This window comes from Haemorhous mexicanus, chromosome 4 (assembly GCF_027477595.1).
Source record: "Haemorhous mexicanus isolate bHaeMex1 chromosome 4, bHaeMex1.pri, whole genome shotgun sequence".
Taxonomy (NCBI): domain Eukaryota; kingdom Metazoa; phylum Chordata; class Aves; order Passeriformes; family Fringillidae; genus Haemorhous; species Haemorhous mexicanus.
The window spans coordinates 54,232,177-54,255,185 of record NC_082344.1 but is presented as its reverse complement, the minus strand read 5'-3'; the positions used below and the strand labels follow the sequence as shown (position 1 = coordinate 54,255,185).

General features: G+C 38.8%; 1 protein-coding gene and 1 long non-coding RNA gene across 4 annotated transcripts in view; both read left to right on the top strand.

Annotated features, from left to right (window-relative positions):
* The first annotated feature begins 5,274 nt into the window (after nt 1-5,274).
* Nucleotides 5,275-13,917, top strand: LOC132326578 (uncharacterized). Its single transcript, XR_009486268.1, has 2 exons — nt 5,275-10,254; nt 13,554-13,917. It is a non-coding gene; the product is annotated as an uncharacterized LOC132326578 (long non-coding RNA).
* An 819-nt stretch (nt 13,918-14,736) lies between these two features.
* N4BP2 (NEDD4 binding protein 2) overlaps nt 14,737-23,009 on the top strand; it is a 35,461-nt gene continuing 27,188 nt past the window's right edge. For all 3 annotated transcript variants that reach the window (XM_059844960.1, XM_059844961.1, XM_059844957.1), the window contains exons 1-4: nt 14,737-14,836; nt 18,869-18,983; nt 19,280-19,452; nt 21,937-22,269. In XM_059844960.1, coding sequence (XP_059700943.1) covers nt 22,053-22,269 — 217 coding nt within the window. In that variant the 5' untranslated portion in view covers nt 14,737-14,836; nt 18,869-18,983; nt 19,280-19,452; nt 21,937-22,052. The remainder of the gene's footprint in view (nt 14,837-18,868; nt 18,984-19,279; nt 19,453-21,936; nt 22,270-23,009) is intronic.

The following is a 23,009-nucleotide window of genomic DNA, read 5'->3' as shown; positions in this document are numbered from 1 at the left end:
CAATAAGTAGTATCTGTCATTGCAGTATAACATATCTTTGATAACACCACCTAATTGTTTTAACTGTTGTTTTAATTATTGATGTATTTTTCATCTCCTGTAAATTGAGGTGGGTCAGAGGTGAGTTTCTTGACAATGTGCATTGCTATAATGAAAAAGCTCCAAAAGGTGTTCCATTCCAGGGGATATTTACAGTGAAATTACTCTTAGAATAGCCTAGGAAGTGAGCTTTGTCAGAAAACCAGGGACTTGTGTATCTCCCATTTTCTACATTGCCAAGATAAAATCTATAAAAGGGGGCAGGAGGACTTATGTGTATTATGTCATAAAGACAATCAGATGGAGACACAAAGTGTTCCTGTGGAAGAGTCCCGCAGGTCACTGAGTCTTCATTGAGTAGTACCAGTTCTGAATAAAGGGAAGGACCAAATACTGTATGGATTATAAACTCTTTTCAAACTGATCCCTAGCCACGATTGTCTAAATGTTATTTTTGCTCTGGTTTTGGTAAGGAGGGCTTCTCCGTGTGCTGCCTAAAAATGTCTTTATTATGAATCATGCTTGGAAATAGGGCAGTTATCATAGGATTATATAATAGTTAGGGTAGAAGGGGACTTTAAAGGTCATCTAGTCAGTCCAGCCCTCCTGCAGTAAGCAGGGACATCTCCAACTAGATCAGGTTGCTCCAAGCCATGTCCAGCGTGACCTTGAATGTTACCACGGATAAGACATTCATAATCTTTCTGAGCAACCTGTTCCAGTGTTTCAGCACCCTCCTGGTAAAAAATATTTTCCTTATATCTAGATTAAATCTACACTCTTTTGGTTTAAAACCATCACCCCTTGTCTTATCTCAACAGGTTCTGCTAAAAAGTCTGTCACCATCATTCTTGTAAGTCCCTTTTAGGTACTGGAAGGCTGTTACAAGGTCACCCTGGAGTCTTCTTTCAGGCTGAATAACCTCAGATCTTTCAGCCTTTCCTCACAGGAAAGATGCTCCAGCCCTCTGCTCATCATCATGGCCCTTCTCTGGACCAGTTCCAAGAAGTGTCCTTCCTCTGCTGGAATCCCAGAGCTGGCTGCAGCACTGCAGGTGGGCTCTCACCAGAGCAGAGCAGGGGTGCAGAATCTGCTCAGCTGGGTCATGTCCAGCCTCTTACCCACCAGCATCCCCAAATAATTTTTGCGCAGGACTGCTCTTGAATCATTAGTTCCCCAGCATATATATACACACATATACATACACACACACACGCATATATGATACATATATCATACATTTTTTATATCTCTATCAAGACTATATATTCATTCAGAAATTGCGAAGCTTGTCACTGTACATAACATTTAAGCCATTGTGAAAAAGTATATATTAATACACTTTTAATTTACAAACCGCTCTATTGACAGAATGATTGCGCTTCTTTCATTTGCCTGCAAATGAAGTAAAATCAATTTATTGGCACCTACAGATTGGTGATTTCACAGGAGAATTTTTAGAAGCCTCCATGATCTATTGCTAGTTTTGAACATTCAGAAACTGAAGTTACAGCAGCCTACTGCATGTCATCTATCCACCTCCTTTCTAGCTGCTCTCAATTATGATGACTTGTCACCATTCACTCCATAATTACATTCTCAAGGTTATTTCCATCTCTGCTCCTGATGTGTCCAAAGCATATACATTTTCACCTATTCATTTCTGACAACCAAGTCTACTTTTCTCCAATAATATATTTAATATGTGCATTTATCATCCTTTCTGTCCAGAAGATATGTCTTTGCTTGCACCATATTGCAAAACCTTCAGTTTTCTTTGTCACAGTCAATAATTTCTCAAAAGTCACATTGATAAGTTGCTACAGCAAAAAATTAGGCATTTCACCAGTCAAATGTTTCTACTTCCGTGGTGATTTTTTTTTCCAGGCTTTTGTAAGGAAAGCTATGGATGGATCAACTATTCTTCAAAATTTTCTACTTTCTACTGGACAGATTCTGATTAGGTAAATTTGATCCCAGGTAAATTGAATTTAGAAACAGTCTCTACAGCTAGACCACTAATAATGAAGCAAGCTAATACACTTTTTTATTAAGTAAGGATATTTTATTTATGGCATACTCAAGAATACCCTGTGTTTTTCATTAGCCTTTTATTGTCTCTAATCCTTAGTGGACAGCAGATGTGGTTGTGACAGTGCTATGTCATCAGCTGAAGGTCATTTAAAAGAAGTCCATTTCAAACTCAACTTTTCCATTCTGTGAAGTCTTTCTGAGATATTTTTTTTTTGTCCCAGCCAGGCTACAAGGAAATTTGCAGTCACCTTCATTTTAATAGTAGCACATGGTTCTTTATATTCACTTCGTAATTTTTCAAATAACAAGGCAGATTTGGGGAAATTCTGAGTGTATGGGACTGCGTAGAGGAAATACTACTGGGAAAATTGGGAAAGTTTGGCAGTATATTTAGCCCATGGCAGCTGTTTTCTGGAGGTAAAACAATGAGTTTCTCCCTCTGCCTCTTTAAATAAGAACTATCCTATGATCTATTAAAAAATGAGAACATGTGTGGTACTAACAAGTTCTGATTAAGAGGCTCTTTTGTGAAAAGTATTGACTGTATTTATGATGCTGCTGTTGCTAATTCTTCTAACAGATATAATGTCTGCTGCTCGCAGTAAAGAAAAGAATGATATGAAATTTTACAAATTAATATGAACTTGGAATTTACCATTATGGTCAAAGAAAGACATTTGATGAATGGATGTGCAGCCTCGGAGCTGTGCTCTAATGACGGGGTCATTTCACATTGATGGATAGGTTATGTGGTGTATTCAGAGGCTTAAAAAAGGGTTGCATTTGTCAAACACAGGGAAGCATTGAAGTATGTGCATATGACTGTGTGAGCTTCAGAATCATTATAGTTTGCCTCTGAACAAAGTCAGGAAATATATTGATCATATAGGTTTATGCACTAGGGGAGCAACTAATGATGATCCAGTCAATGTGTTCCGTGAATGGCTCAAGGGGTAATCATTAAAACATTACACAACTATGCCATTTTGGAACCTGAATATGAAACCTGGAATTTCAAACCCTCATAAAGAACAATTTGCATTTAAATTTATGAAATAGAATTACTTCTTTGGTTTGTGCTGCTCCAGTCACTTCATCCTTACAATTCTACTTCAGTTAATGCACTGGATGTTCACATCCAGATCATTAGCCAGCATGACAGTAGCAGCACACTGACAACATAGTGATCCAGCAGCAGGGAATACTGAGTATCAGTGGAAGAAAATTTTCCGAAATTCAGGATATGTGGCAGCAGAGATGCTAAATAAGGTTATTTGAGCCAGTACTTGTGTGGGTGCTTAACAAAGCAGACATTGAATTGGTGTCTGAAGATAGCACAGAATATCAAGTATTGCGTAGACAAAGCCAGAAGTAACCCAGACAAGGCATGAGTAAATAGAGAAATGAGAAAAGTATAATCTTGGCAAAAATGCTTAGTAATATAAAAACTGTGTTAATAACATACAGATTTTTAGCCAAAAACTCTTCATGATGCAACATAAAAAAGTCCATGGTGATGAAGTCAACGAAGGTGATACTAATGCCAGCAGAGGGATTACTGTTTGTAAAGTAGACTGGTATCCACTTAGAATTTCACCAGCATGTAATACCACTATTTATAGGCTATCTGAATTTGGCAAGGCAGCTCATGTGTACTCTGTGTAATATACCATAACTACACTGTATCAAGCACATAAACACTTGCTTTCTTAAGTATATCTCTGTACTGTGCTTTTTATCATCCAGACACTGCATACTTATACCTAATCAATTATATTTTCAGGGAAGCACTTGCTAAAATTGTAAACTTCCTTTATCTAAATCCTTTAATACGGCAGGAAAAGACTTTTAGCCCCCATGTGAACATTTAAGTCACTGTTTTAGATGTAGTTAGGTTTTGTTTATGAAATGCCATTGACCTATATTTAATCATTTTTAAACCTTCAAGATCTACTCAGCAGCCACCTCTAATCCAGAAGAAAACTGGAGTGAACCATATTTTTCATCCATTTTCAATATCATTCAGCTGTCTGGATGCACTGTTAGGCATGAATTTTTTGATTTAAATGAAAAAACATGTTGACAAGTCTATCAGATTCTGAATATAGCAAGAACAGAATAATGTTACTTCTAGGGGAGGAAAGCAATAGATCCTTAAATCCCCTAAAGGAAGCTCCTTCATACAGCAGGTGCAAAATAACTCTAAAAGAAGTACACAAATGCTGACAAAATGTATGAGAAAAAAAAAACCCCAAAGTCTCTATAGTTTCCTGAATTTAAGCAAACTTGCAGTAATATTTTTTCTGTCTTACCAACACCTTATTTTGGTGTTTGTCTCTGTTCCTTTCTAAGAGATTTGTCCATTGACCTGCTGCTGGGTGCGGGAAATGGGAATTCAGGAAAAGGTATGAATGAACAGGAGAAATGGAATGAGCAAAGATGAACACGTGTTGTAGAAAATCTGCAGCTGGCTGGGCAGTAGGAGTTTCATGTGAGCAAATAAAAATGCAGAGATAGAAGGTGAAATAAATAACGCTGAGTGAATTGTAAGTATCTTTTAAATATCTTATTTGTAATCTATAAGTACAATTTTGCCAAATTCAAGATGAACTGGAGAAGCCAAATTCTAAGAACAATACAATTAAGTGTTCTGTTACATATCTTAAAATGAGTTACACCTACAGTTCTATTTACTTAATATAAAGGCTCTTTTCAATTTTGATTTTGGCTTTCCATATTTAACAGCCACTATAATAATCTCTTTGGAAACTAGCTGAACAAACTTGCGAGAAGATTTTTAAAAATAGAGCAAACTATTAAAATTCAAAGTTAAAATGAAGATTGTTGTGGATTTCTTTTGCCCCCTGTTTACATATGAAGGGGAGTTTCAGGTCAACTAGAGAGCTACATCAAAATATATTGGGAGCTTTTATTTCTGTATGTGTGTCCTGCTTGCTGTTCTGATGCTACATGGTTAGTCTTCTTGCTGAGACCTGGGAAGAACATATATGTGATAGTAGCTGCAGTCACTAAAGCAGTGACCCTGACAGTGTAAAGTTTTGAAAAATAAATGAAACAAGCTTTAATTATGGAAATGTTTGTTTTCTATTTCATCCCATTAATGGGTTTAAACAGAATTTAGATATGGATTTACTTGTATGCGCCTTTTATAACTGCTGAATTTGAAAAGTACATGTATAACCAGAAATAACTAGGAAAGTCCAAAAACACGTGTCTTTAAGAGTTGTCAGAGTCACAAACTGCATAATGCTGCAGAGGAAAATAATTACCAACATGTATATGGATGTTGTGGTTTAACCCCAGCCAACAACAAGTCCCACGCAGCTGCTCAATCTTTCTCTCACAGTGGAATGGGAAAGAGAATTGGATGGGTAAAAGTGAGAAAACTCATGGGTTGAGATAAAGACAGTTTACTAGGTAAAGCAAAAGTCTCACACACAAGCAAAGAAAACCAAGGAATCCATTTACCAGTTCCCATGGACAGGCAGATGTTCAGTCATCCGTAGGAAATCAAGGCTTCAGCACGTGTATTTGGGAAGTACAAATGCCATCACTCAAAATGTGCCCCCCTTTCTTGTTCTTCCCCCTGCTTTAAATACTGAGGATGGCACTGTATAATCTAGAAAATCCCTTTGGTCAGTTGGGGTCAGTTGCTCCCGCTGTATCCTTTCCCAACACCTTGTGCACCTCCAGCCTCCTCACAGAAGGTATCTTGAGTAAGGGCTGCTCAGCAATAACAAAACCAGCTCTGCTGTATTATCAACCCTGCTTCCAGCACAAATCCAAAACACAGCCCCATACCAGCCACTGCAAAGAAAATTAATTCTACCCCACCCAAACCCAGGACAGTGGTTGAGGGGGTAATTGGCAATTTGTTCTACTGAATGTGTAATATACAGTATAACTTTTCCTTTTCTACTCTTCTACCGTGTAGTATATTTAATTTATTTTTTTGTACATAGAAAATAGGCAAGTTCATATTAAAAACTGAGACAAAGACAAAACTTATTGAGTTTTAAGGTACACATTTTTGTGTCCTAACCATCACCACTGTACAGAAGAAGAAAGGCCCAACTGAGAAATTGAAGAACTACACAGAAAATATGAACTACTCCTCTTTCAATGTTCCTTCCAAGTTAGCTTGTTCATTCTTCCAGATCTTAGGCAATATAATCAGAGGAATAAAGCAGTTTAAAGAGTTCAGTGTTTGATCATCTATTTGAAAAAAGCTTAAACATGTTTTCAGGCTGGTTGTATCAACTTTTTGTTTAGGGTTGGTTTGTTTGTTTGTTTGGGTTTTTAATAAGTTGTCTATTACAGATGGGCCCAGATCCAAATGACACCACTTCTGCTCCATCCTGAATTGTGTGTATCAGGTTGCAGATACCAATCTGAATGTCATAAGCTAGAGCAGGGTGGAGTGGAGCTTGTCTTAAGATATGATTCCCTCATTCTTTCAACTTGGAATTGTCATGATTTTGACAGGTACAAGCTAATTATTTTTTGCATAGTCCTTAAATAAACTGGAAACTGTAGACTGTCCTGTTAGAAGGAGCAACTGTCCTTTTATGTCGCTGAAACTGTAAGATGGCCTGTGGCTTTCTAAATTTGAGTTTCTTTTGTTGCTGGTGTTATTCACTGGGAAAGAATGTGGCTCTGTTTCCAGTGAGAGAGGGTATGAAATGTTAAAAAATAGAAGTGATAGGTGGATTTTAAAGGGACTAAAAAACCCCAAAGAGGTCAAAATTTACAGGAAAGCAAAAGAAGGCCTTCCCCATTCAGCAACAACCAGCTACCTGTTCATTTCCTAGCTAAAGAATTAGATTCTATCATGTGACAGTTACAAAGAGGCACATAATAAACAAAGAATTTTCTTTAAAAATGGTCGTCTACACAGCTGTTTCTAAATGCACATCACTGACTTGCTGCTCCCTTCCCCCTCTCCTTGGCTTCAAGTTTCAGGATAAGACATCTGGCATACAAGTTATTCAAGTTCAGAAACTAGTTACTGAAATCCACTTAATAACTGCTAGTGGGTTTAGACCATAACAAGTTCCCTAATTTATTTTTACAAGCAGTTGGAGTAATCCACAGATGTTTATGACAGATGTCAAGCACAAGGATTGCTGTAACTAGCAGTTTTTGTGTAACAAATGGTGAGGTAAACTGATACTAAGCAGGATACCTGCAAGATATTTATATATTGTAGAATTTTGAAGCCATTGAGTTGTGGTATCAGAAAATTTTGTAAAATATTTATGTCTCAATAGGACATGTATTGTACATATCTGAACATGAGAATAAGGCCTCTATGAAGCTATTTTGGCAAAGAAATAAAATACATTTTTATATTGTTTGAATTTTCCATTAATTGAAGGTCAGTCACTGTGAAGAAAACAGGTCCTTAAATCACATGTGATTGGCAAGCAATTAACTTCTGGTAAATGAATTGCATGGGCAATGGAGTATAGTCTGTCTTGACAGGTAAAAGCATTTTTTCATTAGAGTAACATTAATAAATGATTGGAACTTGCCTAAGATTCAGCTTGTACTTAATATTAGATATACTTAGAAATTCTGTCCGGCAACCAGGTCCAATATTTTAACATTTAAAATTTCTGAATCAGAGCAAACAAGACATCTCGAAATTTCCAGTAGAATGAAAGTACTAGTTTTTGTTTAGAATCACTGAAGAATTACTTTTTTCCCAGAATTTAGTAAGGTAAAAGTGGACTGATAATTTAGTAAATGGACTGATAACTTGATATCACAAAACCTATAAAATACAAAATACATCAACTAAATTTTACTTATAGTATTACATAGTTGAAAGAAAATAACAACAGATAGGGGTTATTTTCTCCTTTTTCAAATTGACACTTTAAATTGTTTGTTTCCAAGTGTTTATTTCTGCATCTCAGGATGATGTGTACATTAAGTAAACTTGGGAATTAATATATTTGCAGAAATGCATCTCTTTTGCTTTGAGGAAAATATTTACTTTAGGAGATATAGAGTACCTTAAAGTGATAAAATACTAATATGAACAAGGTATTTTGTGGTTATTACATGCTATCTTGATGAAGATAAACAGGTAGGAGCATAAGATTATTTTAACCATCTAATACATATAATGAGATATTGTTCTAACTAAATGAAACAAGCTTCTTTTCCTTTCTGCCTCTACCCTAAGTTTTCCTTAGTGAAGACAAAGTCCAACATGGAATTGTTTGGATTCAGTTGCTATCACTTATGCTAGGGATCTGGCTCTTAGTAAGATATCCCAGGAGAAGCTCAGCTGCCCAAGAACATAAAATGCTGAAGTGTCACTGCAAATTCTTGAATTATATTAGTTCCGTCTTAATATAGAATATTTTAACCCAGTTCAAAATCAATGACATTTCTTCTGCAACTGTGCCTGTCCTCTTAACAACTGCCTGAAGGCAGATACCTTGTGGATTGGAAACCTGGAGATTTTCTGTCCAGGGGCAGTTTTGTTCTTACAACTCTGGCTTTATGAATGAATGGAGGCCATTAATGATACTGTTCCGTGGAAGTGTCCTCTATCTTAATCAGCAGAATATAATTGTTTTGTAAAAAAACAATAAGTAAATTTTCACATCCTGGTCAAATTCCGGTTTAGATAACAGCACCCTGCTGACAAAGTTCCTGCAATTTCAGATGGATAGTAACTGCCTATTAACGTACTCTGTATTATTGCATGGCATACTTAAGCAGCTGTTGCATTTTGTTTGATGTAGATGTATCAACTGAATCCTCCATGGTTTTGTTGTTTTGGTTTTTTTAACAACACATTTTGGGAATGATAGAAGTTGCAGAAGCATCAATGATTATTCATTTCTTTCCTGTTAGGTCTAATTCCTGCAGTGATATTCATGAAATCAGTTTTTAAAAAAAAAACCACAGAAATGCAATTTTACTACTAATCTTGTTCTTAAGCCATTTAAATATGCAGATCTCTAAGATATTTGATATTAAACTTACCATAGGATAGGATCAATGCAGTTTTTAAAAATAAAGTGGTATTCAACAGATAAAAACATGACAGTTACAATCAAAGTCAGCTTATTACTTTTTATCATATGCCAAGGTGGCATATTAAGGATTGTTTGTTCTCCATTTCTGCAGTTTAAACAGATTAGGGTGGATTTTTGGTATCTATTGAATTTGACATATCAGATTGATAAAAACAGCAGAGCAGAGAACATCCAATACAGGAATCAGATTCACCACAAATCAAATCTGTAGTGTGAGTTTATTCCAAATTCAGAAGGTCCTTGTAGCAGTGAGGATTCTCTCAGCTATATAAGCATGACGTCATTCTCTATGCCTGCAGAGAAGATACAATTAAGTACAATCCTTCAGTTCTTGGATAATAGCATTTATTGTCATTATCTCTCTGCACCTCCTTTCCTAAAATCCAAGGATCTTTATAGTTCATATATTCTGGAGATGTTTAGCACAACAGGTATAATGAGAAAATTTTATTTCTGTTCTGCAATATATCTGGAGTACCTCATTAAAGTGCAGGTACTTTAAATGAAGCCTAGTAATATGCTGCTTTAGCATGCGTTTAAACAAGAATTTGAAAATTTGCAACTATTAACCTTCAGTGGTAATGTTATAAACTCCTTGGATAATTTACTGATGGCTAGGTGAACCAAAGTACTGATTTGTTAAACGACTTCTTTAGTATTCATTAGTGGTAATGCTGGAATAGGTGTGACCTGTTTACTTAAAAATGCAATTCTATTGATATCAGCAGAATTTTTGCTATTGTCTAGTGAGGCAAAATCTGCCTAAATGATCTAGATTTCTGCTGCTTCTAAATACTGTTTTTACCTGTTTAAATTAATGCTGAAATAGAACCCTGTTTAGAGGGAACTGAGGCATTATTTTAATATAGATATAATAAATCTGCACTGTTTGGAATTAAAAAATGAATGTGTGAAATAACTAACATTACTGCAGTGATACCTCCCTGTTTCTTCAGTTAACTGTGCAATCGATCCCTATATGGAACAGAAGATCAATATCCTGCAAGTATAGAAGCCAGATATGGAGTTTCTTCATGGAGATAAAACACCAGCATTCACTATGCATTTGACTTAAATCTGGAGATGGGTGGAGAAGAGACAGGTATGTGAGATACTCTGCACACATTTCTTTTTATAAAACTTCTCCCTCTTTTTTTTTTTTTCTTAAGGAATTAAATTTCTACTTTGGACATCACATTCTGGCAGAGGGGAAGAGTTATCTTTTGTAGGAACACAAACTCTAAGATCATGGACAAAGTAATATTAACAAGAGACAGAGACATTCCAAGAAGCCAAGTTAAACATCTTAAATCAGCATGAAGGTAACTAGATTTAAAAAAAATAGGGAAGGATAGCTAACACTCTTTAGTTTCTGCAATGGTAAATGAAACCTAAAGCTGGCAATGAAATGTGGAAGGCTCCTTAGGAAGAGGATTACAGCATTGTGGGACTGGATCACCTTTTATGAAAATGGTTTCTGCAGGAACTAGATGAGGACTCTTTTCATCTCTCCTTTCTGAAGGAAGGAAGGAAGGAAAAAACCTATGATAGTTCAGGGCTTTAATATATTAATAGTCAAAAGTAAAGTTCTGAATAATTATAAAAACTGTACCTTAAGCTCCTGGAAAGGTAGCATATTTCAGATTTACCACAGCAGGCATTAATTTTTAATGCACACTTATTCCTCAGGCCTTTTCCTACAGTATTTTTTATTGTATATTCAACATGTTACTGTAAGTAATAACAAATCTTTAAAACTGGCAAAGTTAAACATGTCTTTCTTGCCACACCAGTACACTCTTCAAGCCAAAAGTTTAGCTGCAAATTGCTCTTGCAAATCAAAACCTAATTTTTCTTAAAACTAGAAAGACATTTTGAATGTAGGAGAAAGGAAATCACAATTTGCTGAGTAGATGTAGGCTGTATATAATCAGAAACATTACAAGGGACTTGCATTTCCTTGTTCTTTATGGCTCCACTCTGATAATATTGCTACTTTATTGTGATTTATAACAAAAGCAAAAACATACTAAAGTATTTTTTCTTTAAGAAGGCAGCACTAAAGAAATGAAAATGGAAATCTGTTGCTAAAGTATTCAGTGAAGACCAGACTAAATGCTTTAGCCAAACAGCACAGATTACATGCTGTATGTTCAAACCACTCCAAGTAAAAACAAGCCAAGTGTAGACATAAGGAGAGGAAAAGGAATGGAAAAAAAAACCAACCCAAACCAACAGCATATATAATAGGTGCTTATGGTGTTGTTTGAAAAAGTTATGTGAAAATTTTGAAGGACACAGATACTTGAAAGAGCCTCTATTACATGATTATAATTTTCTAATCAAAAATCCTTCCTATTTAAATCAAATCCCTCCTATTTACAGTGTTAAGTGTGACAGTGAGAAATCTGCCAGTGCCCAAATTAGTCTGGTATTTTCATGGTGTCAAATACTGTAATATGTACAACTGGCAAAGAACAGCATAGTTTCATGCATCAAGTGCCAGCAGCAACTCCCCTCTAGCAGTGTAGTTTAATGAAGGCTGTCAGACTAGAGCATACTGAAAACCTCTCTCCCTCTTTTTTTGGCAACCTTAAAAATATAAAGACACAGTCATTACACTGGAATTTACATGACCTATTTTTCCAAACGTATGATTAACACATTACCAGCATCACGCCCTTGAAGAAAAACGATTTTGTTTCTGATACTCGTCCAGACACTGAGCACGTGAAGTAAGGAAACAGCTCCCAGGACATGCATGAAACTGTCACTTGACATGACGCACACACACATAAGTTCCAATCAAGGCAAATTTTCCTCCAGATTTTTTGACTCATACAATGGCAGTGTATTGAATAATTATTTATTTTGCTTTTGTGAGTTATGGCAAGAGACAGCCTTTTTGAGGTTTATGAGCACATCCTCTGGATGACTATGTATAGGCTTTATGTATTGTATTAGAAGTGTAAATGTTTGTCCTTGTTTATTTAAATATTGCACACTGTGTCTCTACAAGATAAGTACTGAAATGGCAAAGTCGCAGGCAAACTACCAATGCCTAAATCAATTTATTTCCCAAAACATTAAATATTTTGAATACGAATTTCAAATTTTCTTACATTACTTTTATTGAGAAATATATACATTGAGAAATCCTACATCAAAAACTAATTTGCCTCTTTGTTGTTGTGCTACCAAATAGCCAGCACTTTGGGATTGTGATCCCTACAAGCTCTAGACAAATTACCCCAAGCAGCCTTCTGCAGTTTTCACAGGACAACTGTGTGGAGCTACCCATGTGTACATAGTTCACCCTAAAACCAAATATTATCTTTTGCACTTACTTATTCATTATTTGCCTTAAAAGTTACATCTATAGTGGAAACAGTAGGGTCCTGGTGGCAGAAGGAGGCTCCAGCAGGCCATTAAGGAATCAGAAGTGGGAGTATCTGTGATTGAGACACAAAGCTGCCAGTGACTTCTTGGTCTTTCTTGTGAAGCATCTAAGATTAGGTGCTAAATAAGCAGACCTTTAGTAATCTTCTGAAGGCCACATCTTCCATGTTTCCCTGTTTGAAGGGAAATGAAGGACAAATGAGGCTCAGGGATGAATCACACCATGAGGGATCTGCAGCTTAGGCGACAACCTTACTCCCCTCGTGGAGAACCAGGCATAAGCATGTAAGCATGTTTTGTCTCAAACATTCTGACTGTTGTGACAGGAAAGTTGAGACTGTAAAAGAGGGTCCTGTGGAGGTGGGGCCGTGTTGTATGAAGCCAACTTTCTTTGCTGCCTTGAGACTCATGCTTAGTGTGCCTGCATCAAGACAGGGGTTGAGTCCCCCACTACAAGGCACCTCACTACAAGGGGCTCCAGGATCCCCACAGAACTCATTTCCTGGAGGGCTCTAAAGGGCTTAGTATTGCATGCATGAACAAAAGAGTGTAAAAAATCTGTTTTATATAACACATGTGCACCAGATAAACTGTAAAAGAAAGTGGATTGGTCTGTCTCTTCCTCTTCTCTTACCCCTGATCCAGACCACTAGGGAACCTGAAATTTGTTAGGATTGGGAGCATCTTAAATTGTGAGTTCGTTAGCCAATACTTCCAAGACCTGAAATTTGTTGTGTGAGTTGGGAGCTTGCTGAAGTTTATTGTAAAAGTTAAGGGCTTGTTAGTCAACACTTATGAGACCAAATAGCTGGCTATTTGATGGAGTTAAGATGATGATACAGTATGACATAAAAGTTGCCTAACACATGGATTGGTGTGTTTGTTTAGCTTGATGAGAAGTCATAAAGAACATTGAGCACCCTACCAAGTGGGTCGTGACACCTCGGTTGGAGGGAAAGTGTTTCTCTCCTTTCACACAAGTGTCCTGTTTCTGTTCCCTAGGAAGATCACAGTGGCACATCTCCAGCAAAAGTCCTCCAGAGGCATTGTGCCCTGACGGGAGGCAGCTGCCTGCAGATGGCAGGGAGGTACCTCAAAACAATGGGGCACACGAATCCATCTCCTGAGAACTGGATGTTCAACATGAAGTAGTGGAGACCCTGCCTATTACCTTGCTGGGATAGCCATAAGACAGAGCCGACGAGGACGTGTATGGCAATGTAATGAAGTCCTGCTCTCAGACACCAGTAATGGGTAAACTTCATATGTAATTTTCCAACTATATTTTAAAGCCCATTTGGTGACAGTGAAATTTCTCAAATCAATGACCTTCTATAAAAACTACAAAAAAGTTCTCCCAGTAAAATCTTCTCAAGTGTTGTTTGGTTGGGGTTTTTTTGTTGTTTTAAAAATAATTTTATTTTAGGAGCTCTGCCCATAAAACCCTTTTGCACCTTACATATGAACACATGTTGATAAATTCAAAACTCTTGTTCACTTAGTTCCTCTCATGGTGACTTCACAACAGCTCTAATTTAGGGCTACTTATCATCATTTCAGTCCATCAAGAGCACATCTCTTTTTTTTTCATCTTCCACTGTCCATCTCCATCAAGTGTCAATTGCTTGTTGTAGACAAAAAGCTCTCTCCTCCTAATCAGCTGTTTTTCTACTCTGCTGCAGCTCGTAACTTCCACAGCAATCACTGATGCCAGACCTCACCAGACACCCCCCAGCTTCCTTGAAAACTCATTCTCCTCCGTCCTTTACAAGCCATTTGCCCCTCAGTATGAGCCTGCAGACCCACGGCATCATTCCAGACTGTAGGACCTATCCTCAACGTTTAAAATTGCTTAGTAAAACTGGGCAGCAGCAACTAAACATGCTTTTTGTTACAAGTGTGAAACCAGTCATTAGACGGCTGAGAGATGTCATCGCGCTAGCTGCCGGCGATCCCCCGCCGTTCCTGAACTCACCCCCGTAGCACCGTACCCAGCAGCGCGGCGCCCACCGCGCAGCTCTGCCGTCCCTCCCACGCAGGTTTCCCAGCCGGCTGAGCGGCCCCCAGCCGGCCGGGGCGGTGCCGCGGGCCCCGGGCGGGCAGCGGAAGGGCCGGGGGCGGTGCGGCGCCTCCTCCCGGGCTGCGCTTCCCCGGGCGGCCGGGGAGCGGCGCTGTATCCCCGCGGCGCACGCCCCGCCCGAGCCTCCCCTTCCCGCGGCCGCAGCCCCGCGCCCGCCACCGGCGGCAGCGAGCGAGCTGAGCTGAGCCGAGCTGAGCCGAGCGAGGTAACGGCCGGCGGGGTCTGGCGGCGGGACCGGGGAGGAGCTTCGCCCTCACCCTGCTCCCGATAGGGCGCGGAGCTGTTCGCCGCGGTCTCCCGGGGGCGGGAAGCGGGCGGCCGCCGCGACGCGTCCCGTATGGCGGCGGGCCCGGGGGACCCGGCCGCGGCGTCACGACAGAGGAGTTGCCTGCGGGTGGGAGGGGAGGTAGCGGGGCGGGGGCGGCGCAGCTTCACCGCCCGCCCGCGGCCGGGCTCTGGGCGCGGGTCGTCGCTGGCGAGAAGCGGCCGCGGCAGTGTGGTTGCGGGCGGGCCCTTCCGCCGCCGGGCTGGGGCCGCCGCTCGGGCCTGCTCTCCCCGGGGCCTTCGTGTGGGCTCGGCGCTCCCCGCCGCTGTGGCGAGCGCCGCGGTGCCGGCGGCCTGCCTCCCTCCGCCCGTCACCGAATTGCCCGGCCTTCTGCAGTAATCCCGACTGCTGCCCTGCCTGCAGCTGTGGCCGCTGAAGGAAGGGTCGGGGCCGGCGAGTCGGTGGAAAGGCTTCGGTCGCCCGCCCCGCAGCAAACAGTGCGGAGTGCTGGTGAACTTCGTCTCTTTGCGAAGATAAATTCACCCCGTTCAAAATGAAATCAAAAGATTGAGTGCTCTAAGGGCTTGTTCATTCTTAATAGTCGAGAGCCGCTGAAACGTGTTTATCGTGAGGTTGTTTGTGACCTTTGTAGCATAGTATCCCTCCGTGCTTTGGACAGGATTTGCACTTTTGCTTGTCAAGTACCTTAAGGTCACTGGGACTTTGGACGAGCCTGGCTTCAAAAGCGAGAAAAAAACCCCCATATTTACCAGTACTTCTCTTAACTCATCTACTGGAAGACTGAGGACAGCGTGGCTGTTAAGAGAGACTTATATGCTGTTTTATACAGTGCGTTGACAAAGTTAAGTCTGCATCTTAGTCTTGCAGGAGAACTTTACAGTGAAAAGTTGAGAGTAACTTCTTTAGAACTCCAAAGAACTCCAAGAGGAGTGAAAGTTTTAGATAACCCGTCTCTAGTTGTGATTGGAGAGCCAAAGGCTAAAATACAAACGGAGAAAATTAAAGAAAGGCAGAAAAAGTTAAGCATAGCATACGTTTCTAAGGTTGAAAGTTTTATCCCTCTATCTTCCCAGCACAGTCACCCTGACTGGGACGGGGCTTGCTTGTGTCACATGCTTGCAGCACGTGTTTGCAGTTCGGGTTCCTGTAGACTGTGTGAAGAACTGGTGAGGAAAATTTAACAGCATCAAAGCACGTGTTAAAATCCTGTATTTTATTTTTCAATAAATATAGGCTTCTTACTGTCTCTTGGTTTTTGTTTTGTTTTAGCTATGGAGTTGCTCTCTATTTCTTGTTGCCTTGTTTACACTTTTTTTTAAAAATCCTCTTAATTTGTTGAATTAACATTAATCTATTTCATCTGGGAAAGCCACTGATATAGAGGGAATATAAAAATGGTACTTTGGGGGATTTTAGGTCTGAGGTGTTGTGCAGTCTCTTGTCTTTCACTTCTGCCTGTGTACTAATTTGTAATCTATGCTAAATGGCTGACACAGTCGAATTACTATTTCAGGAATATTTATAGAGCTAAATTTACATGCAGAAGAACTCCATTAAAAAAACAGTCCTTGAATTTTAAGAGGTTGCTGCCTTAGTTTTTCTCACAGAGGCTCTGCTGCTATAAAAATGCCAGTAAGGCATTAATTAGTTGTCAGTTATAATGCCTGTGTAAGAACTGAGTAAAGCTGAGTTTTGAATAGTCTCTGAAAGCGTGATGTGGGCAAGTTGCAGCACTAGGACTTCTGGAGTTCTCTTTCCTCTTTCCAAATACCTCTCTGTGACTTGTAGTGGGGAGTTGGAATAAAATCTTAAGCATTAGTACTGATGTCAGATGTGGAATTGCAGAAGCACCAACATTACCACAAGATTCATCTTTGTTTCAGCCTGCAGCATCACTTCAGAGACTGGGCATAGGTCACAGTAACACAGCTGGGCTGTGTGGCATCTACACTGGGGACAGCCCAGGTAGCCCAAGACCTCAGCATCCTGGAAGGTCTCCCCTCAAAGCCAAATTTGCCATGGGAAACCCTTTCTTCAGCATGCTTTAGAGGGCTGTGAGCTATATGGGAGAAGGACATAGAAGGGAAGCTATAAAAGGATCAAATATCTCTAAATGCCCCTAGATGTGGAAAGATGCTTCCCAAGCAACATGCTGCATATCTGCACTTGCATAATACTAAGGCTACTTGCATTTTTTTTCGCCAAAATCCAAGCTTTGTCCTTCAGTGCCCAGCAAAAGGAAGTTCCTTTCAAGCAGACCTGGTGATGGAGAGCACGCTAGTGGGTTTCCTCCTCCCACTTCCCTGCTTTAATCGTGTTCATCCAGCAGATGTGACTGTCCCTTTCTGGGAGCTCTATGGAAGGGCTCTAGCAAGAGCAGCTTTGTGTCTTGAAAGTAAACTGCACAATGTGGAGTTTCACAGCTTCTATCGCCTGTGAAACCCCAGATGATTTCCACTGCAGGTTGACTTTTCATGACGTGGCGTGTGCAGAAGGGTTTTTGAGTCCTTCCTAGGAAACACAGCTGTGTTCTTCCTGCAGGCTGTGTTTGCTTCATAAGCATCTACTTTAGATGAGTTTGTGCTGGTTTTGTACTCTTGAACTTTATGTGTAGTTGGATGAAGCTTTTGTTTTGTTCTCAAAGGAGTACTTACTTTTTGCAACAGCATCAAAAGAATCTGTCTGACTTGGGACTGACTTAAAAATCACAAAAGTGGAAAAAAATCCTAGCAGAACAGATTGCATAAAGCAGGTGTATGTAAGTTAGGAATTAGACCTATTTGTCAGTGTATTGCACTTGGACAGAACTTGATATGACAGAGGAGGACCTTTGTTAAAACTGTTGAACGAGACCTTGGAACAACCCACAGAATGGAAGAAGAGTAGAAAAGATCCTTGAAGTGTTTCCAGAAGCACTGTCTTTAGCTGGGTATAGATTTTCACGTTCAATAATGAAGTGGCCTATTCCCTTGCTGACTGCTGGCAGAAATAAAAGACAATAAAAGGCTCCCAAACCATCTCCTTTGCTACTCCTACACTTACTGAGAAAAATCTGCTGGAAGGCATATCCTGGTTTTTTCTTTCCTTTTTTGCCTTCCAGTTTTTAGAGGCGTGACTCAAACATTGTCCAAAAAAGAAAAGCTTATTTTATAAATTCTAGAAAGCAAAATGAATTGCTGTCAGTTTGATTTCATTGGCTGCTTTTCCTCTTGTGCTTGTATTTAAATACTTAATAGTTTTTCTCCACTCAGGAAACCTCAAAGTGCAAATGAACAAATGTGGAAATTACCTTTGTTGGAAGGTTGTTCGGTAAAATAATTGAATGGCTTTTCAGCTTTTCCTGGTATGGTTTTTCTGAAGCCACTTTGTTGAGGTGAATAACTTTCTATGTCTGCAACATGTCCTTTGTTTTGTAAATTTGGATTCTCATCAAGTTCATGCTTAAGTGAAGTGCTTTGTGTGTTTTGATAGCAGTTTTTAATTCTTTGGAGCAGTGGAATGAAGTTAGATGTAAAATGTGAAATGGGTATCTCCATTTCTTGTGAAGAGTATTTAGGGCATCAACTTGTCATGTTAGGAGTGTGACAGAATAGTTGTTTCAAATTCTTTACCTAATTTAGGTATACACGTTCAGTTTGGTTTTGGTTTTTTTTTGTGCGTTTGGGTTTTTTGTTGTTGATGTTTATTCTTTATTTTATTTTGTTTGGTGGTTTTATTGCTGTTTGGGGTTTTTTAAAGTTTGTTTGGAAGCGCAAGACTTGTGAGGAGTAAGCTTTAGGCTAATATGTAAACTGGAATTGTCAGACTTTGAGTTGACCTAACGTCTTTGGTATGTACACAATGGATTAGGAGTTGGCAGATGCTTTGATGAACTGAAGTGCAGTTCTTTAGCATTAGTAGGACTTTACAAATAAGCTGTATAAGTAACATAATCTTACTTTGATGTGCCAGATTTTATTTGCCTAATTTCCCACATGGTGGAATGAAACTTGTCTTCACCAGCATGGATATGTAAACCTTTTCAAGATGGTTAAGAACTGTGGCGAAGAACCAAGTGGAATGACAAGTGAGGAAACTTTTATTTTACATTTATTTCTAGCTAATTCTTCTGCTATGTTATTTCCTTACCTGATGTAAGTCAGCTTTTTTAGATAAGAAGTCATCTAAAAACTAAATTCAGGTAGATGTTCTTATCCTTAGGAAAACTTACAGTTGAGCTCAGCTTGAAATGTTGGGTACTTATTTAAGATATTAGCTGTGCTTAATCTGGTCAAACCTATTAAATGTATTGCTCAGTGTTAAAACTGCTTAAAGTGACCAAAATACAGATTTTAATTTGTATTCTGATTATTCCTTTGTCAGGAGGAAGCAGCCACTTGTGCTGACATCTCATTTGTATATTAGAAAGTATGGTTTCCTGACAGAAGAGTGCATTATAGTTTTTAACAGCAAATCTTTATTAAATGTGCCATCAATGGTGGTTTTGGAAAGATGAGAAAGGATCCACTGTGGGGCAACTCAGTGAAGCTAAAGATGTAAGTCCTGTGCCATTACTATTTTATATGTATTACAAATAGGAATTTTTTTCCAGTCCCAGCTCGTAAGTATATATGTGCATGTGTTTGTTTGTTTTTTTAAAAAAGCCAGAAGGTTTGCTTGGACATTACATGATAAATATTTTATATAGCTTGAAATCAAGAAATTGTTCAAAAACCCCAAAAGTTAACCAGATTAAAAAGCTGTCACCACCACCACCCAACCAAAACCAAACCAACCTCTTTTATATGTTTGTAGTTAACCTTAAAGTAATCAGAGAAATTTAAAAATATACACAAATTGGGCAGCTTGATTCATATTGTTTGACTCTTGTGTTGTGTCAAGGCTAGAGACTTTCCTCTGTCCTTAAAAAGTGAAGAGAAGTAATATTGATAAATTTTTACCATTTGAACTTGGTCACAGTTAAACCAGAAGTGTCTCATGCTGCTTAATGCTTTTAGTAAACATTCAGTAGTGGTTAGGATACTTCTCTGATCTCTTTGCTTAAAAAATAAGGCCTTGTAATGACCTTGAAAAACTTTTATTTACTGCTGATGGTTTCCTAATGCAATCTTTTTGATTCAAAGAGTTTTGTGAATACTTGTTTGCTTCTTTTCCTATACCTGAGATGTGTAATAGGAATTGCAGTCAGAGTATGTTTTTCAGCAGCATGTCCTTACAGGATTGATCATTATAAAAGAGCTGGATTTAAACACTGGCAACACTTGAAGCATTCTGTTTAAGTCTGTTGCTGCATAGTAATGTCAAGGTGCATGAATAACTTCTCCCTTGCAGGGTCTTTCTTTTGTCAGTGAACCTCTTTGACTGAGGAACAATCACATTTTTTAGCACGGACAACATTGTTTAAGTTAGGGCAACCTTTTCTACTGGCTAGAGGATGAATCAATTAGATACAGAAGTTTGAAAAACAAGACCTACTGTAACTTTTTTTGTGATTGTTGAATACTTCTTCATGACAGTGAAGAATGGTGTAAGGATGGCTAATCAGACAAGCGAACCAAAAAAAGTGTGATGAAAAAAACAGCTGCAATTGTTCCAGCTCAGTCTGGCCAATTAGTATTTTCCACTATGGTTTCTCCTTTATTTTTGGAAGTCTGCTTCTTCCTTTTCCTGTGTATTGTTTTCCTTGTCCTGCATTTCAGACTTCCTTGACCTTGTTATTGTTTCAGACATCCATCTGGTTTGTCCGTCTAAAGTCCATATACACATAATAGAAACTCCGGGGATCCTAGAGTTGTCTGTTTTGCTTTCATAACTTTCTATGACTTGAGAACATAACAGTCAACATTCTGCTAAATGTTCAATCTCTTGGTTGTTGAAAGAGATGGAAAGAGGATAATGGAGAAGTGGTGTTTGAATCTGGCACTAATCTGGCATTGTCATTTGTGTGCCAGTGATCCAGGGAGGGAAGGACTAAGTGAAAATGGAAGTACTGCCTTTGATTTTTCTGCACATTTTGAATTGATCATCACTGGCAAAATACCTTATATAAAAAAAGGTATTTTATGGCTTACTCAGTAATTGTTATTGGTAAATAGTGACTCTGAAATTTCAGATTTCTGAGCCTTACTCAGGTTTGCTTCTGAGTAATTATTTGTAAAAAATATAAATTACTTTATGATGATCATAACAAGAACTCAACAGAGCTTTGATACTGATATAATAATAAAGGAGACCATGCTGCACTTCATGCTTGTATTTCAATTAATAAATGCTTTCCTTTTCTATACAAGATTTATGCAGTAATTGCAGTTATTATAGATGCTGTAATGTAACTAGATGTGTTCAAAGGCTTCACGGCAGAAGTGGTGGGGTGGACAGAGGCCTCTTCTTGCTTTATGGTTTATACAGTTGTAAAGTGTTTTTAACAATTAAAAAAAAAATCCACACAGGCTGTGGCACTTCTGGATGTCACTTAGTTCAACCCAGTAATCACATTAAGCAGGAGTGCCTGAAGCACATTACCAAGCCCTGAAATAGCCTGATTCAAGCAGGGCTGTTTGGTCAGGTTTTGAGAATATGTGGGGTTGCAGACTCCACAGCCTCTCTGCCAGTGTTTGAACACTGAAGAATGTCTTCCAGTACTTTCATAGGAGGAGAGTTTCTGAATGTTTACTGAATGTAGATGTTCCCTAATGTTAACTGATCCTCAGTAGCTGAGGAATATTTGTGAACTGGCCACCTGGCATTGCAAACTTTGCTTTTCTGGATTTCTCTTTTAAGTTACATTCTATTTGTTCTTTCTTCCAGATGCAGATTCCATGTCTAGTTAACTGGAAAATAAGGCTGTTCTAGCTGTTAGCCATTTGAAAAGAAAAAAGGCAGACATCTAGGAAATGCTTTCCTGTATGCTTATGTATATTTTTAATCTTTTAGCTACTTAAATAGAAGACATGGAAATGTGATTATGGATTTTATTAAAGTTTTTCTGTTGTTTTTTTTTTTTTTTTTTTTAATTTCAGGTCTGCAACTTCTATTCAGTCTATCCCAGTTAGGAGAGCTTTTTTTTGTGATTTTTAAGCTTGGTGCTGTCAGCCCCGTGTGAACAAACCAGAACAAAAAGCACACAAAAAACAAAATGCCACGGAAGAGGAAAACTGGTGGGAGTCCTTCTCAGAGGAATGGCAATTCTGACAGAACTGCTGTTGCAATATCCCAGGGGAACCCAAGCTACTTGGTGTCACAAGCAATGCATTATGTCAATAAGGAAGAGCTCTTCAACAGCATGTCAGAGATGTTTTCTGACTTAGATCCTAGTGTGGTTTATATGGTTCTGTCTGAATGTGATTTTAAAGGTAAATAATACACAGCTGGCATTACAATTTTGTTTCATGTGCAGATAGCTCTTAACTGGTGCAACACCAGGAAAGTTGGTGTGGGTGTTGCAATCATATTTGTGAGTTTAACTTTTTATAAGTAGGTGAGTAATAATGTTTTGAAGTTTTACAACCATGTATGATTCTCCAATTTTAACGATGTTTCTGTGAGCCTGATAAATGGAGCAGTGTGCTTCATAAATGGAGTTACTGTTTAGAGTGGATTGTTCTGTGACACAGAGCAGACAGTGGTGGAGTTGTGAGGGGAATCTGGTTTTTCTAATTAGTTTCTGTGCCATATTCTGCAAAATGCTTAAGCTTTTTCTGCGGGAGGGGTATTTTATGTTCTAGATCACAATTTTTTGATGGTATGCCATATGTGGTCCTGGCAGCATTTGCTTTTCCTTAAATACTGAGGTTTTGTTATACATTTATTATGCATTGTCATCTTGTCATGTCCACTAAGCATTAGTTTCTGCAGGATAAATTCTGTTTGCCATCTATAGTTTTCTGCAGCCTTGCTGGAACTAAAGCAAGGAACTAGTTTCTTTCCCTACATTCTGCCAACCTACATACCCAACTCTCCTGGCAGACTTTTTTCATATTTATGCCCAGTCCCTCCAATTCTTCTGTGGTTTTAAAATTCCTCTATATGTAAGGTCATTTGCTAATGATAAAAGTACTGCATGAGGTGCAGGGGAATAAGCCACATATGGAGC